At 45.8% G+C, this 22518-nt stretch overlaps 1 protein-coding gene across 1 annotated transcript in view; it reads left to right on the plus strand.

Moving 5' to 3' along the window:
• The window catches only part of BRSK2 (BR serine/threonine kinase 2), a 136418-nt gene that overhangs the window by 34976 nt on the left and 78924 nt on the right, over nt 1-22518 (plus strand). The window contains exon 2 of the mRNA XM_040409570.1: nt 22380-22474. Within this exon, the coding sequence (XP_040265504.1) occupies nt 22380-22474 (95 nt within the window). The remainder of the gene's footprint in view (nt 1-22379; nt 22475-22518) is intronic.

Genomic DNA, 22518 nt, shown 5'->3' on the forward strand with positions numbered 1-22518 from the left:
GAACAAGGTCCATGATGGACCGAAACGTTGGCCGTGATCTCTATATGTCCATCTTAAGGATGGAATAAATATTATTATTCTAATTGAAACCTCAAGTGCCGTGATTCTCCAAATCCTGATTCAACTGGGTTTTTACTCCATCACTGAGCACCGTACCTGAAAGAAGTAGAGTGCCAACCATCCCTATTATTCCTATTGAGCAAGGACCAGGACACAATGATCGATGAAGTGAGTAATGTATATTTTTAACCCATTCTATAAAAAATGTATCACACCGGACAACCTCTTTAAAGTTAAGACATTAGTCCGGTTTTACAGAATCTATGACTCCCACTATTGTGGAGAGACCACTGCAGTGATTAGCTGTGATCTGTGGAGGGATCAATCAGAAAGTGCTCATTTTCTCTACAGTGCCACCGCAGGCGAAATAAAACATTACACTGTGCCCATTGATATCAGTGGCCAGCGCTTGTCCTCCATAGGTCCTCCAAAGCGACTAACAAGAACTTCCAAATGGGACATTTGAATCATGTGTCTAAGGGCAGAAACAGTCGGTAACGTATCGTTTCTACTGCATGAAGGTCCTTCGCCCATGCAGGACCGCTATCCTCTTGATGTGCATATAAGGTGTCTCAACACTCATTCTTGCCACTGTTAGTTCTTAGTAAATTGATAACCTGAATGTTGCTTTAACCAAAGATAAAAATAACAGTTTCCCTGTGAAGAGCCTTCAGGTATTCTTGAGTGTAAATTAATTCCCCATACACATATATGCTCACCACTTGCAAAATATCTTCCAGGATCTAAAATAAAATTATACATTTGCATACATGCGTGGGCGTCATGCCAGTCCTGCATTTAATTGTCACAAGGCAATGTCTTCCATCGGACTGTGAACTGCTACCCTTCTAACCTTAGGTGTTTTGGGGAAATAGCAGTTAGTCTCCGGCTTATCATGTCTATGTTTACTTAACACTTAAAGGTGTTGTGCAAGGGTGGGGGTTGGCAAAGCTTCCGCTTGGCCGTACCTGTAAAAGGAAGCTTACTTACCTGCTTCCCGGCATCGGCTCTCCGCTCCTCTTCCAGGCATGAGATACTCCGCTGGGCTCCGTCGCTGTAAACATCCGGTTTGACATGACTGCAGCCAATCACTGGCTGCGATGGTGACCATTTGTCATGACGTTAGGGGAGCCAGTAACCACCACAACCAGTGATTGACTGCAGAGGAACATTCCAGGCTGAGAGGAGAAGGAGCAGGGTGGTAAGTAAGCTTCCCTTTACAGGTCTGGCCAAGTAGTAGGGGGGGGGGGGGGGGGGGGGGGGGGGGGGGGGGGGGGGGGGGGGGGGGGGGTTGGGGTTGTAATAAAACCTATAACCCTTTTAAGACCTCATTCTTGAACAACCCCTGTTAGTTGAACCCAACAATTTTGGTGGGACAGGCCAACCATCTAATTTATAGGAGGGTGTCCCGTCTCTCCACCCAAGAGCAGATGTTGGAGGAAAAAAGGGTCGGGCAGAATTCAATGTGGTTAAGAATTTCTTCTCTTTTTTTATGATAACCTTTTCAGTGAATGATGATGTCTTACTGAAGTTTGATGAATTCCGATCAACTTATTTTCTTCTAGAGCTAGGTGTGGGAGTTACACATATTCTAAAGAGAAAACCTTTACAAGGGTGCTATGGCGGAATATCACTGACTGATCGAAAATCTATAGCGCCTGATGAAATGTGCAACCTATTTAATTCCAGAAGCCGGCAATCTGATTTATAAATCATCTCTGCCAAGTTCTAGGTTTTCCTTGGTATTTTCTGATTCTTTTATTACTATCTACCGGACTAGGAACAATATACTGTCACCAGATCCTGGAGCCTTGACTGAGTCAGCAGGAGCCTTAGAGGAAGATGAGATTGGGGGAAGGAAGCCGGAGGGGACGGAGGAGGAGGGTGGGATGAGCTGACAATGCGATAGGTGTAATATGCTGCAGTTCTGTTTATTTAATGCTCTGTCCAGGGTGCTGAAATGATGAAGATGACAAATACACCTCTCTCTATAAATCTCGCTCTAAAGCTGAGTTCACATCAGCCTTCAGCCTTTCCGTTCTCCTCCTCTGTTATAGGAGCAGGAGAACGGAAAGGACGGATTCGGCGGATTTATATGTGCACTCAGAACTTTTGTCTCCGCTTCAAAAATCTTCCTGTGAGCGGAAACCTAACGGACCCCATTATAGTCTATGGGGCTTTTGGGCTCCGTTCTATAACGGGAAAGGAGAACGGAAAGGCTGAACGCTGATGTGAACTCAGCCTTAGAGGGAGATATATAGAGAGAGGTGTATTTGTCATCTGCATGATATGCACGATGTGAACTCAGCCTTACTCCTGCTCCACATGCCTTTCTTATTCATTGATGCTCCAAGTGCTTTGTAGTTGATGAAATAACCCCATATGCCTGCCCACTCGGCTCAGCTGAGTGTGCATGTGTTCTGAACTGTGAGAGAGGATGTAGCGCCAGTGGTCCATCCCCGGCGGGCACGGCTGCCAGAATACACACCAGTCCTGCTGCTGTGGTGGTCCATGTCAGCTGGCAGGGTGGGCACAGCTGCCAGAGCTCTGTTAGCTGTGTCTGTTCCGTGTTAGGTCTCTGTGGCCTCCTTGCTTCCTGCCTGCATTTTTCTACCTATAGAGCGTGCGTGCATCCTAATCTGTACTTGTGACTAGCCTTCCTTGGGAAGGTGCCTGAGCAAAAGGTTTCATAGAATGCCTGTTCCCTACGAAGGTGGGTTTAGTGCAATCTAATCTTCTGTGCCTGTCCTCTGCCTGTTTATCATTTTGTACCTGTTCCGCTTGCCCTGACCTCCGACTGTTTATCGTACTGACCCTGTACCGCCTGCCCTGACCTTTAGCCTGTTTCCCAGATTGAACTAACATTGCCTGCCCTGATTCTGCCACCGACTGCAATTCAGTCTGTCCCCTTTGGGCCTTGTACTGTTGTCTCCTGACCCGTCTGGGGCACTGGACAGCTGCCTGCCCTGACCTCAGACCATTTACCATGCTGCTTGTACTCTGCCTGCCCTGTCCTCAGCCTGTCCCTGACTACGATTTTGCCTGACCCCTCCGTGCTTTGCATCGGTGTCTCTGTTGCCCATGGGTCAGCTGCCAAGCTGCAGCAAAGACCATATACCTGTATGAGGGTGAAAGGTTGAAGACCGGGGGGCCACTTAGATAACGTCCTTAGCCCTAAGCCAAATCAGATCAGTGACACAGTGGGTCCACACCAGCTGCCTTAGGCCTCATGCACACGACCGTTTTTTTTTTAAGGTCCGCAAAAACGGGGTCCATAGGTCCGTGATCCGTGACCGTTTTTTCGTCCGTGGGTCTTCCTTGATTTTTGGAGGATCCACGGACATGAAAAAAAAGTCATTTTGGTGTCCACCTGGCCGTGCGGAGCCAAACGGATCCGTCCTGAATTACAATGCAAGTCAATGGGGACGGATCTGTTTGACGTTGACACAATATGGTGCAATTGCAAACGGATCCGTCCCCATTGACTTTCAATGTAAAGTCAGGAGTCCCTTTTATACCATCGGATCGGAGTTTTCTCCAATCCGATGGTATATTTTAACTTGAAGCATCCCCATCACCATGGGAACGCCTCTGTTAGAATATACCATCGGATTTGAGTTAGATCGTGAAACTCAGATCCGACAGTATATTCTAACACAGAGGCGTTCCCATGGTGATGGGGACGCTTCAGGTTAGAATATACTAAAAGAATTGTGTACATGACTGCCCCCTGCGGCCTGGCAGGTGCTGCCAGGCAGCAGGGGGCAGACCCCCCTCCCCCCCCCTGTATTTAACTCATTGGGGGCCAGTGCGGCCGGCCCCCCCCTCCCTCCCCTGTATTTAACACAATGGTGGCCAGTGCGGCCGGCCCCCCCTCCCTCCCCTGTAGTTAGCACATTGGTGGCCAGTGCGGCCGGCCCCCCTCCCTCCCCTGTAGTTAACACATTGGTGGCCAGTGCGGCCGGCCCCCCCTCCCTTCCCTGTAGTTAACACATTGGTGGCCAGTGCGGCCGGCCACCCCTCCCTCCCCTGTAGTTAACTCATTGGTGGCCAGTGCGGCCGACCCCCCCTCCCTCCCCTGTAGTTAACACATTGGTGGCCAGTGCGGCCGGCCCCCCTCCCTCCCCTGTATTTAACACATTGGTGGCCAGTGCGGCCGGCCATCTCTCCCTCCCCTGTAGTTAACACATTGGTGGCCAGTGCGGCCGGCCCCCCCTCCCTCCCCTGTAGTTAACACATTGGTGGCCAGTGCGGCCGGCCCCCCCTCCCTCCCCTGTATTTAACACATTGGTGTCCAGTGCGGCCGGCACCCCTCCCTCCCCTGTAGTTAACACATTGGTGGCCAGTGCGGCCGGCCCCCCTCCCTCCCCTGTAGTACTGTAGATTCATTGGTGGCCAGTGGGCCCCCCCTCCCTCCCCCTCCTAATTAAAATCTCCCCCCTATCATTGGTGGCAGCGGAGAGTACAGATCAGAGTCCCAGTTTGATCGCTGGGGCTCCGATCGGTAACCATGGCAACCAGGACGCTACTGCAGTCCTGGTTGCTATGGTTACTTAGCAATTTTTAGAAGCATTATACTTACCTGCGAGCTGCGATGTCTGTGACCGGCTGGGCGCTCCTCCTACTGGTAAGTGAAAGGTCTGTGCGGCGCATTGCTTATAGCACAGACCTGTCACTTACCAGTAGGAGGAGCGCCCGGCCGTACACACAGACATCGCAGCTCGCAGGTAAGTATAATGCTTTTAAATATTGCTAAGTAACCATGGCAACCAGGACTGCAGTAGCGTCCTGGTTGCCATGGTTACCGATCAGAGCCCCAGCGATTAAACTGGGACTCCGATCTGTACTCTCCGCTGCCACCAATGATAGGGGGGGAGATTTTAATTAGGAGGGGGGGGGGGGCCCACTGGCCACCAATGAATCTACAGTACTACAGGGGAGGGAGGGGGGGCCGGCCGCACTGGCCACCAATGTGTTAACTACAGGGGAGGGAGGGGGGGGCCGGCCGCACTGGCCACCAATGTGTTAACTACAGGGGAGGGAGGGGGGCCGGCCGCACTGGCCACCAATGTGTTAACTACAGGGGAGGGAGGGGGGCCCACTGGCCACCAATGAATTTAAAACTGGGGAGGGAGGGGGGTGTGCCCCCTCCTGCCTGGCAGCACATGATCTCTTACAGGGGGCTACGATACGCACAATTAACCCCTCAGGTGCAGCACCTGAGGGGTTAATTGTGCGGATCACAGCCCCCTGTAAGAGATCGGGTGCTGCCAGGCAGCAGGGGGCAGTCATGTACACAGTTCAAAGTATATTCTAACTAGAAGCAACCCCATCACTATGGGAACGCCTCTGTGTTAGAATATACTGTCGGATCTGAGTTTTCATGAAGTGAAAACTTAGCTCTGAAAAAGCTTTTATGCAGACGGATCTGCGGATCCGTCTGTGTGAAAGTAGCCTACGGCCACGGACGCGGATGCCAATCTTGTGTGCATCCGTGTTTTTTCACGGACCCATTGACTTGAATGGATCCGTGAACCATTGTCCGTCAAAAAAATAGGACAGGTCATATTTTTTTGACGGACAGGAAACACGGATGCGGCTGCAAAACGGTGCATTTTCCGATTTTTCCACGGACCCATTGAAAGTCAATGGGTCCGCGGAAAAAAAAACGGCACAACGGCCACGGATGCACACAACGGTAGTGTGCATGAGGCCTTACAGAGAAGAAATCCTCTGCCAAACTCCTCTAGCCACGTCTCATCACCCCGAGAACAAAAGGATCAGGAAATTGAAATCCAACACCCTGATCCTTACCTCCCTCACTATCTTATACAGGGCGAGGAATCACTGGTTATTGGGAAGGAAGCTTTCCTTCCTAACAACTGGCCGCTCGTGTAGTGGGGGTGAATCACTGCATTTACTTGCAGAGATCGCCTCCACAGTATGAGAATGAGCGATCACTATTATGATCACTGGTCTTCATAAAGCTGCATTGTTCTGAGCAGCAGAGAGCTGTTTACATGGCACGATCTGCTGCCCAGAAATGATCATTTACCTTCCTGCATGAACAACAGTTTCACCCGTTCATTGGGTGATCTGCACGTCTAAAGGTGGCGCAGATTTTTGGGAAATGTTGGTCCCCAATAATCTGCCCGACTACCAGGCTGTGTCAACCCGCCATTACATTCAGGGAAACTAGGGGACCCCCCCCCCCCCCTTCCATATATATCAGGTAGTCAGCATATCCCACTGAAATGGGGTCGACCGATATATACCTAATGTGTATGAAGCAAATCCACTAAAGTCCTTTGGGGAATTTATCAAGATTGGTGTTTCAAGCGCCAGTCTTACTCTAGTTTGCAGTGCCATGAGATGTGCCAAACTACATACCAATGTTTTAGTTGGTAAAATCAGAGACAATCTAAGCCCCACCATGGGAATGCCCACTTATGGGCGACATTTCCATGAGCCCTACCCATTTTCTTCCTGGGACAGCCCAAATTGGCCGAGACTGGCTCTGAACGTCAGGGACAGTCCTGGGATTTGGGGACAGCTGGCAACTATGAAATTAGTGCAAAAAGGTGTGCATCTCAGCAGGTCCATGTGCCAGAATTGGCAGTTTATGCCAGGAGCTTTTTTTTCGATTATAGGCGTAATTTGCACCCGAAAGCTGGCGCAAGTTATCTTAAATCAGTTGGACTGCATTGACCCCACCCGTTGGCAAGTTCGGCTAAAATTTTTGACCACACTGATGCTTGCGGAAACATTTGCAGCTTTTCTACGCCAGTTTTCTGGTATGAAAACACCCCCTCCCAATGTTATCTATAGCCGCTGTATAATGCTACAGTTTACTGTTCTCTGTATTCTGATTTCAGGCTGAGGAAAGGCTTTATCTCACATATGCCATTCTCTGATTATACTTAGACATGTAAATAGTATTAGTTGCTCTCTCTGCAACTGCCGAACCCTCTCCACTTTGATTGACAGGGCCAGGCAGTGAAAACTTCATCACTCCTGGTCCTGTCAATCTAAGTGCACAGGGTGCAGAAGTTGCAGAGAGAGCAGAGCCTCTAGGTGTAATGGTAACGCCCCCGTTGCTCCTAGAGGCTCATTTGCATATATTAAACCATACTTTTTCTCAGCAATGCGGGCACATATGAACATGGGACCAACACAGATGTCTTCGGCTGCCAAGTGCACATGTAACAGGTCAGACAGGTTTACAGGTACAAAACTGCTGACAGATGCCCTTTCATGTGACCATTGTGATAATAGCTTAGGATGTAATTTAAAGTGCTGATCTACGTCCTCTGTACAGGTCGAAGGCCAGTTTTCATCCTTCATGCCAAACTACCAAATACAAATAAGAGACAGATGGAAAGTCGTATGGCTGCTGGGTCAGGGTTTGTGTTGTAGTCTGTAACCATGGAAACACATAGTCCTGCAGAGGAGCTGTAGACTCAAAACAGAAGGATCATTTTAATCAAGATTCTTTTTTTTTGGTGTACACTATGGTCTTTCTTAAAGTCAGTCACTGCTTCATTAGCGACACTGCATTTTCTGTTATGAGCCAAGAATGCCGTCTATATAACTCGTCATCGTCCGCTTTAGGGTTCATTCACGCGGCCGTAGTGTTTTGTGGATCTGCAAATTGCGGATCCGCAAAACACGGATACCAGCCGTGTGCGTTCCGCAATTTGCGGACCGCACATGGCCGCAACCATAATAGAAAATAACTATTCTTGTCCGCAATTGCAGACAAGAATAGGACATGCTCTAAAACAGAACCACGGATGCGGACAGCACACGATTTGCTGTCCTCATCTTTTGCGGCCCATTGAGATCAATGGGTCTGCACCCGTTCCGCAAAATTGTGGAACGAGTGCGGACCCGTTCATATGGCCGTCTGAAGGACCCCCTACTCCAACAATCAAGAAGTCCATTTTTTTTATTATACTTATATAGCGCCAACATATTCCGCAGCGCTTTACAGACAGTATTATCACTCACTGTCCCCTATGGGGCTCACAATCTAAGGTCCCTATCAGTATGTCTTTGGAGTGTGGGAGGAAACCGGAGAACCCGGGGGAAACCAACGCAAACACAGGGAGAACATAGAAACTCTACACAGATGATGTCCTAGGTCAGATTCGAACCCAAGACCCCACAACTAACCACTGAGCCATTGTGCCGCCCATGTCCGTCAGCTTTACGTTATTCAGAACCGCCCTACAAATCAATGACCTTAGAGGCTTATTTCCTCAATGCCGCCTCTTCTTAACCACTTCTTCCCATGTATTCCATGTAAATGTCATGCATTGCACTTCAGCTTTACGTACGACATGCACATAATGTGAATCTTTTCTATGGATGTTTCTATGTATGTATAGTCTACGCGAGGAGCGCTGCAGAGAATACTTGCTCCTTTCAATAGTAATACAAGTAATAATTGTGACTTTACTCATCGTAGGTTCATGCTTCTGTTCGGCCTGCCTCATCCCCTTGAATCGTTCTCTGAATCTCAGTCTCAAGGTCAGATGGAAGGAGTCTCATTATTGTTTTCATAAAGCAAGACTTGATGTGCTCTGACTTTATATTAACCGGTTGTGGGGGCACCGAGCGTCCTAAAAATACAGCTGGTCCGTATATAATTCTGCAGGTATGTCTCTGAATGTCTTTGCAAAGTCTGCAGCTGTAGGCGAGAGGAACCGGCTGTCTAAGTCAAGACAGTTGGACTTCCTATAGAGAAGACAGAGACCGCTCGATCTATACATCATGTGCGATGGGCTTCATGTACATGGTTCAGGAAGTAACAATGACTTCCTGCTTGAGTTCCGGCTATCATACAATTTCTATGTACTATAGCGGCAATTTTTTTTTTTTTTACCGCAACGGGCGCTCCCTGCTGCATGGCGCCCTAGGCGACTGCCTAAGTCACCTTACTGGTGGCGCCGGCCCTGGCAATTGTTTTTTTTTTTTTACCGCAACGGGTGCCCCCTGCTGCAAGGTCGCCTTACTGGTGGCGCCGGCCCTGGCTACAGGGGCTGTTGGGTCCTAGCAGAGCCAGATCAGCTATGCAGTGCATCTCAGCCGGCTGAATACCCCCATAACTGGGGCGAATATGTCAGCAATAAAATCAGCAATAAAAAAATAGTGTAATGTTAACTGCTCCTTAAAGGCCTTAAAAGGGTTGTGGGATTTTTTGGCAAACCCACCCACCACCACTTTTCCAGACCTGTAGAGGGAAGTTTACTTACCTGATCCCTGCTCCTTCTCCTCCAGGTCTGCGATGCTCCACTAGGCTCCCTCGCTGAAAACATCCAGTTTGACCTCAGCTGCAGCCAATCACGGGCCATGGAGGAGACCAGATCCCCTTGCATCATGTAACCATTTGTCATGGTGTAATGGAAGCCGGTCTCCGCCATGGCCGGTGATTGGCTGCAGGCGATGTCAAACAGTATGTTTGCAACTTTTAACACCACTTTTCAGGAGCATGGGAGATGATAAATTCCCCTTTTGTGCTATATAAAATATAGAAAAAAAAACAGACAGTGTTTTTTTTCCCCTCTGATATCACCAAAATTATGGAAATGACTTATATATGACATGAAAAAAACAAAAACAAATAGGAAAAAACTGAATGAGAAAAGACTTTTGCTTTTGAACCCGTACCGTACTAAAGAAAAACTAAACTGTCCTAAAAAGGTCTGATCTTGAAATGTTTAAATATACAGAATATATATATATATATATATAAAAAAACATAAATGTAGTAATTGAATATATATATATAAAAAAAAGAATAAATACTAATTGTAAAAACTGCAAATAGTAATTGTTTTGATCTGCCTTGAAAATAAATGGGCGGAATTTCATTCCTAATTCCCAAGGTGCGGCTGGCCAGGGTGGGCCGTTGCATGGACATTATCAGAGCCCCTTCTGGAAATTAAGCCATCCCATCAGTCATCAGTTTTTTTCTGGAGGAAGGTGCAGTCACCCATATATTGTCTCTGCAGCGTCAGCGTCAAATGAGTGATCGTCCATGTAACACCCATCGTCTGGGATGACTAGATCTAAAGCCACACAGCCATACCAGTCTGCTCTGTGCTCGGGCTCTTGGGGAGCCTTGAGCATAAGACACAACCACATGTGTCATGGCTTTTGAAATATTTTTTTATTTTTTTTTGTTAGAAAACTGCAACGTCTCTGGAAAATCATGTGCGACATGACCACAAATATACTCATAACTGTCTCTGTCTCTTTGTGGCCGCATCATTTGCTTGGCAGTCCTATGTAAAACCGATTGTGATATCAACGTAAATTATACCAAAAGACTGACTCAGTTCTACCTGAATACATTGGAATGTGTCTCCGTTAGGAACATTATGAGTGGGCAGCCATTATTGGCACCAGTGGTGTAACTGGAAATGACTGAGCCCCACAGCAAATTTTTGAGCATCCCCCCCTCCCCCCCACCCTCCGCGAAATTCTTTGCAATCTTATGGGGCCCAGCAACCAGGTCAGTTTCCTACAGTGTCATTGTATCTAATGTCATTGTATAATACTGTTGTGGGGGCCCTGACAACAAAAATCTTTTTCTCCTCCTTCTGAGTTGGGGTCCCAAAGCAGCCGCTTGCCCTAGAGCTTTACGCCCCTGATTGGCCCATATTCTAGCATCCACTTGTGTTTCGCCAGGGATAACGTGTCAGCACTGACGAATGGAGGGCAAAGGTGCTAGATGATTTGCATTTCAATCATTGCCCTCTGGACGGAGACAACGCGCCATTCAGTCCCGGTCTCTATTTGACATGTTCTCTTTTTATATAATATCTGTGTTTTTGGACAATGTATATGTAAAACTCTCCAATTAATTTATAAATGTCATAATGAATTCAATTATTGCTGAGGCTTTTAATAATTTAGATCATTGATGGAGAACCCTTAAATTAATACTGAGAGTGATTTTATTGCTCATTTTTCTGCCTGCACAATGTATGAGCGATGATTTTTTTATTTTATTTCTTTTTTCGGTTGTCATTGCTCGGTCTAACAATTACAGCTGAAATGATTTAGCTCCAGGCTCTCAGAATGAATAAAAGGTCTTTCTAGGTGCATGGAGAAGGACTATTGAGATGTTTTTCACTGATGCAATTAGATGTAATGTGGTTGTTTTTCAGGAGTCAAGAGTGGGATCAGGATCAGACTACGCAGGATTTGTTGTAGTCTGTAACCGTGGAGACACATAGGTCTGCATGAGAGCTGTATGCGCAAAATGTTAGATTTTTCTTAAAACGTTTAGCAAAAGCCACTTAGGTCTTTATAGTTCAGTATGCAGAAGCTAAAACAGAATCTTCTGCCAAAGTGTGGTCACTTTTGTAGTAGCTTCTAAGGAAATACTGTGTCGGAGGCGGGTAGGTTGCCAAGAACGCTAACTGGATACAAGAAACCTGGGGAACTCTTCCTACTTTACATGCAGGTGCAATAAGAGTAGTATCAGAGGTTAATAAGGCTGGCGTTGAGTCGCTCTTATATATATATTTTTTATTATTTGTGTTTTCAAGTTCGGCGTACAAGGTTCAGGTTCGGGTTATCTGAAATCCGAGATCCGGTAGCGAAATCCATAACGGATTTCTTAGATAACCCGAACCTTGTACGCCAAACTGGAAAACACAAGTTCGCTCCTCCATACCCCCCAATTGCATTATTGATGACTTAGGCTCCATCCACACAACCATATCCATTTTGCAGTCCACAAATCACATATACACAAAATACAGATGTGGTCCATGTGCCGTCCGCATCATATTTGCGGACCCGTCGTTTTCAGGTTTTTTTTTTGCGGAACGGCCATACGGATTTGCAAAGCACACACATGATCCATATGTCCTTTCTGCAAAAAGACAGAACATTCCCTCTACGTGTCTGCAAAATGTGGACCAATTAAAGTCTATAGGCCTGCAACGCTTCTTATGTGGATCCGTAATTTCCGGGTGACAAAACGGATACGGTTGTGTGCATGAGGCCTTAGATTGGGTTTTGCATGTGGGTTGTGCAAATTACAAGCATATATGAGTGCGGCTGTAGGTAAGTATATAGGAAACAATTATAGAAACAAGATAAGGGGAGACAGTTTTATATATATATATATATATATATATATATATATAACCCATAACTCACTTGTATTTCACCAATACAGTGAATCAAAGGGTTTCTTAAGTCTTTAGAACAAGGATATGGGACGTCTAGACAATTAGACCCTTTTATAGGTGTATTTTGCCAAAGGCAAAGAAGAGCTGTTGCGTTTGCTTCGCTGGTTTGTCTGTTTCTGTATATTTAACAAGCAAGGCTATGGTGCCAAGCGTCATTCTGCCAGTCACTATTCCACAGCGCATACTAAAGTAGCTAAAGCGTAACAACACCTAGCTATAACAGTATACAAGCAATTCAAAGAGCAGAGCCACCTCCAATCAAAGAGGAAATGCGAGTCCTTCAGGTGTCCTCTGTGGAGCTTGTAAGATTCAGTTCAGACGTTCCTTGGTTGTATTAATGCTGGATTTTTCAAAAACTATTACTGGCAGCAATTGTCCCAATGTGATTGTTACCCATCTTTCTCTGGGCAGGTAAATCTGCATTACTCTGTGGTTATACTTCCGCTACTCTGCGGCTCCTACTCATCCGCCTCTTAAAGGGGTTGTCCCACGAAAAATATTCTTCAGTGTTCAAACCAGCACCTGGATCTGAAGACTTTTGTAATTACGTATGATTGAAAATTTTGCATGGCCACTGAGTTATTCAATGAAATCTATCAGTATAGCGCCACCTGCTGTTTGTTTGTTTATTTCTTTGTCCTGCTCACTGAGGTGGCCGCACATGCTCAGTTTCATCCTTCAACAGCCTCCTGAGCTGTGATAGGGAGAGCTGAGACACGCCCCCCTGAGCTGTGATAGGGAGAGCATGGACACGCCCCCTGAGCTGCAGCAGAGAAGACACTCCCCTGAGCTGTCAGCTTGATATAAATCTAGTAGAGCAATGAATGTGGAGATCTCTGGATCCATGTGAGGTACACGCCTGGCTCTAGGTGTGCAGATTGTCATGTACTATATGATTTCAGATTTTCATTTTTTTCATTAGCCATGGGATAACCTTTAAGGGTGCCTGCACACGGTGCGGAAAAACAGCAGCGTAAGGCCTCATGCACACGAACGTTGTTTTGGTCCGCATTCGAGCCGCAGTTTTTGCGGTTTGGATGCGGACCCATTCACTTCAATGGGGCCGCAAAAAATGCGGACAGCACTCTGTGTGCTGTCCGCATCCATTGCTCCGTTACATGGTCCGCAAAAAAATATAACCTGTCCTATTCTTGTCCATTTTGCGGACAAGAATAGGCAGTTATATTAATGGCTGTCCATGCCGTTCTGCAAATTGCGGAACGCACACGGACGCCATCCGTGTTTTGCGGACCGCAAAACACACAACGGTTGTGTGCATGAGGCCTTATACAGTACCAGCAAAGTGTATGAGATTAGACAATTCTCATGTTCACGTTCCTTATAGCTGCTGTACTGATTTTGAAATCCACAGCATTTCGATTGCTTGTTTTTTGTGCGTATTTAGTCAGATCTGCAGCAAAACTAAATCGAATCCACACCAAAAACCTAAAAAAAAATAATAATAAATCTCACCAAAACCGCAATAAATAGTGCGGATTTATGTGCAGTTTTGGGGCAGAATCTGTACGGGGTGCAGGCACCCTAAAGAGACAGTCTTCACTGTAGCTCTTGCATAATATTTACAATCCAGGATTTAAAGGGCGCACTATGAGGGTATGTTCACATGGCGTTTTTTTTTTCTGTGCTGGAAAAAAAAAATATATATTCTGAATTCCTCATGGTTTTTTGGGATGTGGTTTTCATACCGATGCGGTTTTTCCATGTGTTTTTTTAAATGCAGTTTTGATGTGGTTTTTCATCCTGCCGATTTCAATGGGAACTCTGGATGCGGACACCATGCAGAACCTGCCTCAAGTATGGACATGCTTGGCAGCAGTTTTTTAAACTACAAGCAAGAAAAAAGCACAATATGAATTCAGTTCAATGGAGATTAACTGCAAGCCTTTTTTGGTGTGTTTTTATGGGGAACCAGATGCACTCCAAAATCCCTGTTGCAAATATACCCTGAGACCCCGGCTGCCATCTTTGAGGGCCGTTGACATAAAGAAATATTTTAGCTGCTTCTACTTTGGTGAAAAGTTCCTCCTATTATTATATCCAATGCTTATCTTACATAAAACTTCTTGAATGTTTCTTACCCCAGAAAACGGATTAATGAATAAGCTGTAGCTCCAGGCCTGTCTCATAAACATGCTCATCAGATTCTGCCTATGAAATATTAATGTGATATTTGTCTATTTTTATCAGTGACAGCTGTATTTGCCAAGGAGACAATGTACTGTTTGACTTTCTTTCGATAAAAGTAAGACACCTCCAGACTTGAGCTCCATTTCCTCTAACACCCATGAAGGTTTAGCCTGTACATGGACGGACTTATAACTAATCCAATAGCCATGTTGAGGTCAGCAATAGAAATGTAAGATCAACCAAAGAGTTATAGACCTTTTACATGGCCCAATGTTACAGGCACGCCGTGGATTTGAACTCCCTCAGATACAGCCTGAAGAAGGGCACCAAAATTGGGCCCGAAACGTTGTAATAAATGTACCACTGGCGTTGAAATTTGAATGAATAAAAACTGAACTCTTAAATATCACTCCTTTTGCGTGCTCAATAGGAACCAATGTTACAGGCAATTATTGGGAATGAACTGTGTGTTCCCTATCATTTCTTGATTGTCAAAGGAGGCGAGAGCTGCACTAACATGCAGCAATCATCTCCTCTATATGGGGACTAGTGATGGCTACAGTGATCGCTTGTCCCCATAGGGAATTATTGTTCAGGACAACAGATTGTGGTTTACACAGGGTTTGTTAAAGGGGTATTCCCATATTAGACAATGGGGGCATATTGCTAGGATATGTCCCCATTGTCGGATAGGTGCGGGTCCCACAGCTGTGACCTGCTTCTATATTGAGAACAGAACAGGGAAGGTGGTGGCTGGAGGACCCCAGGTTTCCCCGGGTCTGGTCACCACCAAGCGCTCTCCCCATAGAAGTGAATGGGAGCACATTGGGCTTGCGCTCGGCTATTTCCGGGGGCCCCATAGAAATTAATAGAGGGCGGCTGCGCATGCCACCGCTTTCAGGGCTCCGTTCTCGGTGTAGGTGTGGGTACCAGAGGTGGGACCTGCGCCTATCAGACAATGGGGGCAATATGCCCTCAATTGTCTAAGATGGGAAAACCCCTTTAAGGCCTCTTTCACACGAGCGAATTTTCCTTCTGGATGCGATGCGTGTAGTGAGCACATAGCATCCGGATTGAATCCTGATCCAATCATTTCAATTGGTCTGTTAACACGAGCATCATCTCCGCATTCAGGAAAAATCTCAGCATGTTCTATGCGATGCGTTTTTCACGCAGTCCTGGCTCCATAGAAGTGAATGGGGCTTGCGTGAAAAAGGACGGCATCCGGATGCAGTGCATTTATCACTGATGATTAATAGGGGATGTAGATGGTTATTCTAAAAAAAAACGCATGCAGTGTGGATACAATCCGGACGGGAAAAAAAGCACACACTGAATGCAATTGTGGAAAAAACTGATTAAACTTGTGTGCAAAACCTTGAACCGATCTTGACACATCCGTATCATTTATTTGAAAGAGGCATTGACATGATTTTCTGTCCCCTTACAGTTTTCTGATTATCGACAGCACTTCCACTGCTTATTTGGGGAGATGAGCTGCCAATAAACCAGCATTTTCATGCTCGCATCAACTTTTGACAATGATCGTGTAACGGGGTTCCGAAGGTGCACTCGGTCCCCCATTAGCCGCAGACCTGCTGCTTAGCTTCAGGAGCGAGGATCTGTGTTTGACCTCGTTCCCAGGGCGGCTTTGCTAGCTGGGAGGCTCCCTGCTCCTAAGTCTGCCTTGAGCGCTGAGCTGATCACTCGGTGCTCGACTGGTTGGTCTGTCGGTCATGTGACGCTGGCCACGTCACATGACCCTCATTCCCCACTATAAATACAGGCAGCCTACTGGCCACAGGTTGCCTGTTAATTTAGGTTCCACCTGTGATTTTGTCTTCCTGGCGTACTTACCTCCTGCTGAATTCCTGACGATCCTCTGCCTGCTCCTTGTATACTTTGCTGCTCTCCTGGTATTCTGACCCCGGCCTCCTCCTGACGATCCTCTGCTGACTCCTTTGGTACTTCACGACTCTCCTGGTATTTATGACCCCGGCTTCTCCTGACAATTCTCTGTTTGCTCCATTTGTACTTTGTAGCTTTCCTGGTATTGACTCGGTTCGTTCACGTTCTGTTGTTTGTCTGTCATCCCTGCACTTATTCTAAGCTAGGGATTGCCGTCCAGTTGTCCCCTGTCATTAGGACTCGCGAGGCAAGTAGGCAGGGCCAGGGGTAAGGGTGGAGCGCAGTGGTCCCTTCCCTCTTCCCTGTGTGTGTGTGTACGCGACCGTTACAGATCGGGAATGAACATTGTTCTTTCCCAATCTCCGGCCCATGTAAAAGGCCCATGTGCCAGTAATATACTTTTAGGGTCCTTTTACACAGCCGAGTGCCAGATCATACCGTGCACCAGTTAAGGATGAAACAAGTCAATCAGTGCTCGTTTAAAGGGAATCTGGCACCACATACCTTGACATAAATACAGATGATATGGGAGTTGTGGACTTCCCATTTGTTCCATGTTGCTAGGTGGTATGAATCCAGAGATATACGCAATTTTATATTCTGCATATTAGTCCCTTGGTGCAACAAGGGTGTCGCTGTTGCACCCGGAGCGCTAGTCAGTTTCTGTGCTGTCCGCGTCCCCACCATTATGAGTGACAGGGTCAGGCAGTGTAGAGGTAATAACGCCTGGCCCTGAAATATTGCAGCAGTGTATTCACTCCTGTACTATACAGTACTGAAGCTCGCTGATGGAGCCTGTACTATGCATGCATCTGTCAGCCAGGCGAGCTGCAATACTGTACAGCGTGTGAATGGAAAAATTAAAAAAGTTCTGACTACGGTATTTGCTGCGGGATAGGATATGATGTTGACACATCCATTTAGTATTATGTCCTTCATCTACGACCAGTAAATGATGGCCAATGTAGAAGACAATAGTGACCCACAAATCTCCATACAGGACAACCCAAAGCAAAAGCATAAGGCCTCATGCACATGACCGTATGTTCGGTCCTGCATTTTTTGCAGATCGGATGCGGACGCATTCATTTTAGTAGGGCCACAAAAGATGCAGACAGCACACTGTGTACTCTCCGCATCCGTATCTCCTTTCCAAGGCCAGCAAAAAAAAAAGGTAAAACATGTCCTATTCTTGTCCGTTTTGACGACAAGGATAGGACATTACTACAGGAGTCTGAAAAAACAATGGCGGCATGTACACGGCTGAGATCTGCGATTTGCGGACTGCAAAACGGAAACGGTCGTGTGCATGAGGCCTTATTCTCTGATGCTGGAGGTCCAACTAGTAAAGCATTTCTTATGATGGACAAGATGTAGGGTGTGGTTTGATGTCATCAATCCCAAACATGGGGCAAAAATGAATCATTTGCCTGACCTGAAATAATGAATAATTACATTTTTTATTTTTATTTACAGTATTTATAAAGACAATCTGGTACTTTACATGTCTCACAGATCTCCAGTCTATTCTTCTGCCGTACACCCTCTGCATGCTCATGGCATTCCCTTATCTGATCTCCATTCTTATCTTCTGTCTCCTCCCGTCTCATGATTCTGTCATCTGTTCATTCCCTTCGATAGCTGTTACTTTTTCCCTTCCCGGCTTCCCGTTAGGACTTTTCATGTCTCATCTTCCATTATTTTTTCATTGCTCACTTCCTCTCCTCCTCCTCCTATCTGTCCCAGGGGCTACTTTATATGGCACCCTCGGCAGCATCCGGCTACATCAGCGTTTCATCACTCATCATCCGACTGACAGAGGAGTATTCAGTGTTTACCCCAGTAGACCTCAGGCCACACGACGGTTCGGAATACATTTACCTTTACGTGTTCTTCTGGGCTTTTCTGATCAACCATTTAAAGCCAAATATGTGAATTATACAGTGAGATGTGCAAGTCTCCATTGTGAAGGTTCACGTCATTACAATGATGACATGTAGAATACATCTGCATTTTCTTTGCCAGGTGGATGTGTTAAATATCCTAGAAATCCGATATGTACAAGTTGTGTTTTCTGATAATTTTTCTATATGTCCTATAGCCTCTTGGTTGGTAAAGTACTGGAGAGAATGCTCAGATAGATTAGGTAAAAAAATCCAGGAAAACTGGTGGTTTCAGCAAAGTGTAGTTTGCTAAGGCAATTTTCTTTAGAGTGTTTTATGGGCCTGGATTTTTATGGAATGGTTGGTAGAGGGACCTGCCATTCCCTACCCACTCCAGTACTATTTTCAGAAGTCAGAAGCCTGGAATTTGCATGACCTGTTGGCTGTCTAAAGCCTGAACTCCCATGTTGAGTGTGAGCAAACCTATGTTTAGTTAGAGCCCAGACTTGTAAAGTATTTTCTTTATGTTATGTGACCTTTTGACTTGGAATTCATACCAGTGAATGTACAACTTGGATGCCACTTTTTTGCTTTATTTTGGAGAAAATAATTATTATTTGGACTTTCAACTGCTGAAGCCTGTGACCTGTCATTATCAACACCGACACATGTATGGACCCGCAACAGTCCATCTGCACACAATAGAAGGAAGATTTGTCATTCCATTTGCAACAGAATTCTGGAAAAGTTGAATATTTAGTGCACAGATTTTTTGTGCAAAATGTGTCTTTTGGTGATTTAACACTGCCAGTGTTGAAAAGTGATTGGGAAAGTGGAGATGGTTAGTTATGTTAATGATGTGTACAATAGATTTATCAACGGCATCTTTTTAAATTAAAAAGTAAAAAAAAATAGGCACAATCTTACTCCAGTACTGGGGTATAAATACTGGGGTACTACGTCTAGACCTTAAAGGGGTTGTCTGAGTGTTTAATACTGATGACCTATCCTCAGGATAGGTCATCAGTATGTGATCACTGGGTGTCCGACTCCTGGAACCCCCACCAATCAGCTGTTTGAAGAGGCTGGTCAGCGCTGCGGCCTCCTCCCAGCTTACTAAGCACAGCTCCATCCATTGGATAGAGGCTGTGCTTGGTATTATAGCTCTTGAATGGGACTGAGTTGCGCCTAGGTCACGTGACCAATGAACATGACGTCACTGGACTAGGAAGAGGCTACGGTGCTTACGAAGTTCCTCTGTCTCTTCAAACAGATGTTCGTGGGGGGTGCCAGGAGTCAGCCCCCGACCGATTAGATACCGATGACCTATCCTTTGTACCGCATGTATTAAGTGTTTAAGACCCTTCTTTCATTTGTCCGACAAGAGGAAAGGCATCTCAAAAGTCAAACATAGATAGTGTAAAGGAGCGCCAGATTTATCATCCAACATCTAGTGCATTTTTGGTCTGGACACGTTTAGTAAATCTGCCCCAGTATAGTTTTTGTAGGGGTTTCCTATACCAAGTGAGTACAAGGTTAAGCTATCAGTTATAACCAAAGTAGTACCTCTGATGTCTTGTTTTAAACATTCCCTATTACAAGTCAAATGTAGGTGGTATAATGATCTTCTTGGGACTTGATATGTGAAGCCCACTTTTTTCCACGTCTTTGCCAACGATCGTTATTGGCTATGGGAGTCCATTGTAATGAGTGTCTAGCTGTGAGCATATGCTCCTTTAATAGGATGGGCAGATAGTCAGGGCTTTGGCACGTAGTAGGGGGGCCAGCGTCTCTGTGGTTGCCATGTTATACACCATCACCTCAGCTGCCCCCTTTTGAGCGTGTGCTGCTTCTTACATCTCCACAGCTGTGGGAACAAGTCAGGTGATTGTAGGGGACATCATCTGAGTGCCAGGAACGTAATTCTCTCCTTCATCTGGAGGAAAAGAGCATCACGCACTGAGTGATCAGCATTTTTTCTGCATTAACACCCCATTGGTTAGATGCGAGCTGGCCGATGAATTCCAGCAGCAGTTACCAGGCTTTGGTTAGTGCTGGAGAAGACGTAAAACAAGAGGCAAAGGATCTTCTGACCTTCTTATTTGGCAGTGCATGTCCTCATAATGCCACAACTATCTTCTGGTCTCTCTGGGGAAATTTCTTCTCTGCATTATATGCTTTATACATTTGTCAAAGATCAAATTCTTATATACAGACATATATGAACCGGTAGATTCTTATGGCTGCTTTCAGACCTTCTTTCTCCCTCCTTTGCGTTCTTCTAGTACCCACACGTGATGGATATTGACGTCTCAATCTCTCTCAACCTCCTGCTCCCTCGGTGACCTCTAGCTCTGTCTCAGCTTTCAATCCATTTTCCTCTGAGACTTTCAGCATCCTTACCTAACCTTCTCACTACCAGGGCCTTCCCAGAAAACATCTTTTGCTACTTCCCCACACCTTAAACCCTCTGTCTCTCTTCCTGCTCCTCTTGTTCCGTTTTCATGGCCTACTTTCTCTTTACTCCTCTCCCAGGAGCACTTTCTGTCCTGCCGCCTGTGACTAACTTCAAAGAGTGTGATATGGGACCCCCTCCCACACACAGCTTCCTCCACTCCCTCCAGCCCCCAACCAACAATATCCCCCGAGTCTTCATTATGAGAAATCCTGCCAATTAGTGCTACCATGACTCCATTTCTTGTGCCTGGGGGAGCATGTGTATACTGCATGGGGTGTAAATTTTAGATATATACTTATAATACATCTCCCCGTTGCGTCAAGTAACTGGGATTGTGGGTTCTTATCTCTAGAAATATGATATTTATGTTCCCATTCAAGCAAATCAGAATTACCTTGGTTAACCCATTGGTCCTTTAGGCAGATATTGACCGAGATACGGAAACAACATTCCAACCTATGGATAATGATTTAGGTGTTTAATGTGGTAGAAAACGCTTAGTACAAGACCATTTCTCAGTGGTGACCCCAGGTGAAGAAATGCCTCCAGCTGCTAGCTTTATGATTCTGAGATGGTTACTCTCCATCATTATATTTACCCTTGTGAGTTCTGTGTTGTATATGTCATGACCTCCCCTAGTAGGTGAACGTGTTCTTTGGAAACCTTCTGACGCATGCCTTCTACTTAAAGGAGCTGATGCAAAACAGCACATTGCATAGATATGCATTGTGCAACAAAGTGAGCAGATGCAAAACATTAGCAAATAAAAGACGCAGTTGAATGCACACTGATTGCAGACTTGGGGGTATCTGCAATTGCTGTTTTTATTATGTTATATGCGATACTATGTTCTGCTGTGTACTCAAGCATTGGAAGTATGGTTGGCAGGAACAGAGTTAACCACCCTGTTGCTCCTCCCTTATTAGGAGTGGGCTGGCCCTGCTTCCTGCCAGGAGAGGAAGTTTGAGTCCAGACAGAGAGGAGATAGGAAGCACATGCCAGAGCTCCTACTCCAAGGGACCATAACCAGTTCTCCTGTTAGACCATTACTCCAGGAAGATTGCCAGAGTCAAGAATACTGCTTTCCAGAAAGCTTCAGCATGCTTAGTCAGCAAAAACACAGCTTTGCAGATTTCCTCTGCAGGTGAGGGACTACGGCTTAGACACAAATCACCTAGACCTCTTCCTGGCCAGTCTAACTCCAGGCCTGTATCACACCTGTGGACACCTATCCCCACAAATGCCTGCAAGTGCCATTTAATTACCACTTAAGTTTCCACCGTACCTCATCATCTGGTAAATGAAACTGCACTTTGTACCTACTACTGCTGGATGTGCCACCAGTTATATTTTGCACTAAGTAAAGAGAGACTTCTATACTTTTATTTCTTGTCTGATTCTTCAAACCACCTTTTCATCCACCATTACCCAGGGAGCAACAGTCTGAGGGAGTACATATCTTATCAGGGCTACAACCACTACCATCCTCAGGTGCTCGCTGCACAGCCTTTACATAGACTTTCCTCCTATGGAGACTCTTGACACCAGGTCAGACAGAGCAACCTCTTGCGTCAGACATGACTCCTACTCTGTCTATTATTTTTTAAACCTTAAATATCATTAAGCTATCCATTATATTATTATTACCATTTTTATGACATTCATTTTTAATCCAGTTGTAATTATGTATATTCATGTCTTCACTTATAGGTCTTGTGAAGCTTGGGATCCACTGTGTCACGTGTCAGAAGGTCGCCATCAAAATTGTCAACCGGGAGAAGCTTAGTGAGTCTGTGTTAATGAAGGTAATCTATGAAAGACGTTAGATAATAGCTGCTGTATTTAGCTG

This window comes from Bufo bufo, chromosome 10 (genome assembly GCF_905171765.1).
Source record: "Bufo bufo chromosome 10, aBufBuf1.1, whole genome shotgun sequence".
Taxonomy (NCBI): Eukaryota; Metazoa; Chordata; class Amphibia; order Anura; family Bufonidae; genus Bufo; species Bufo bufo.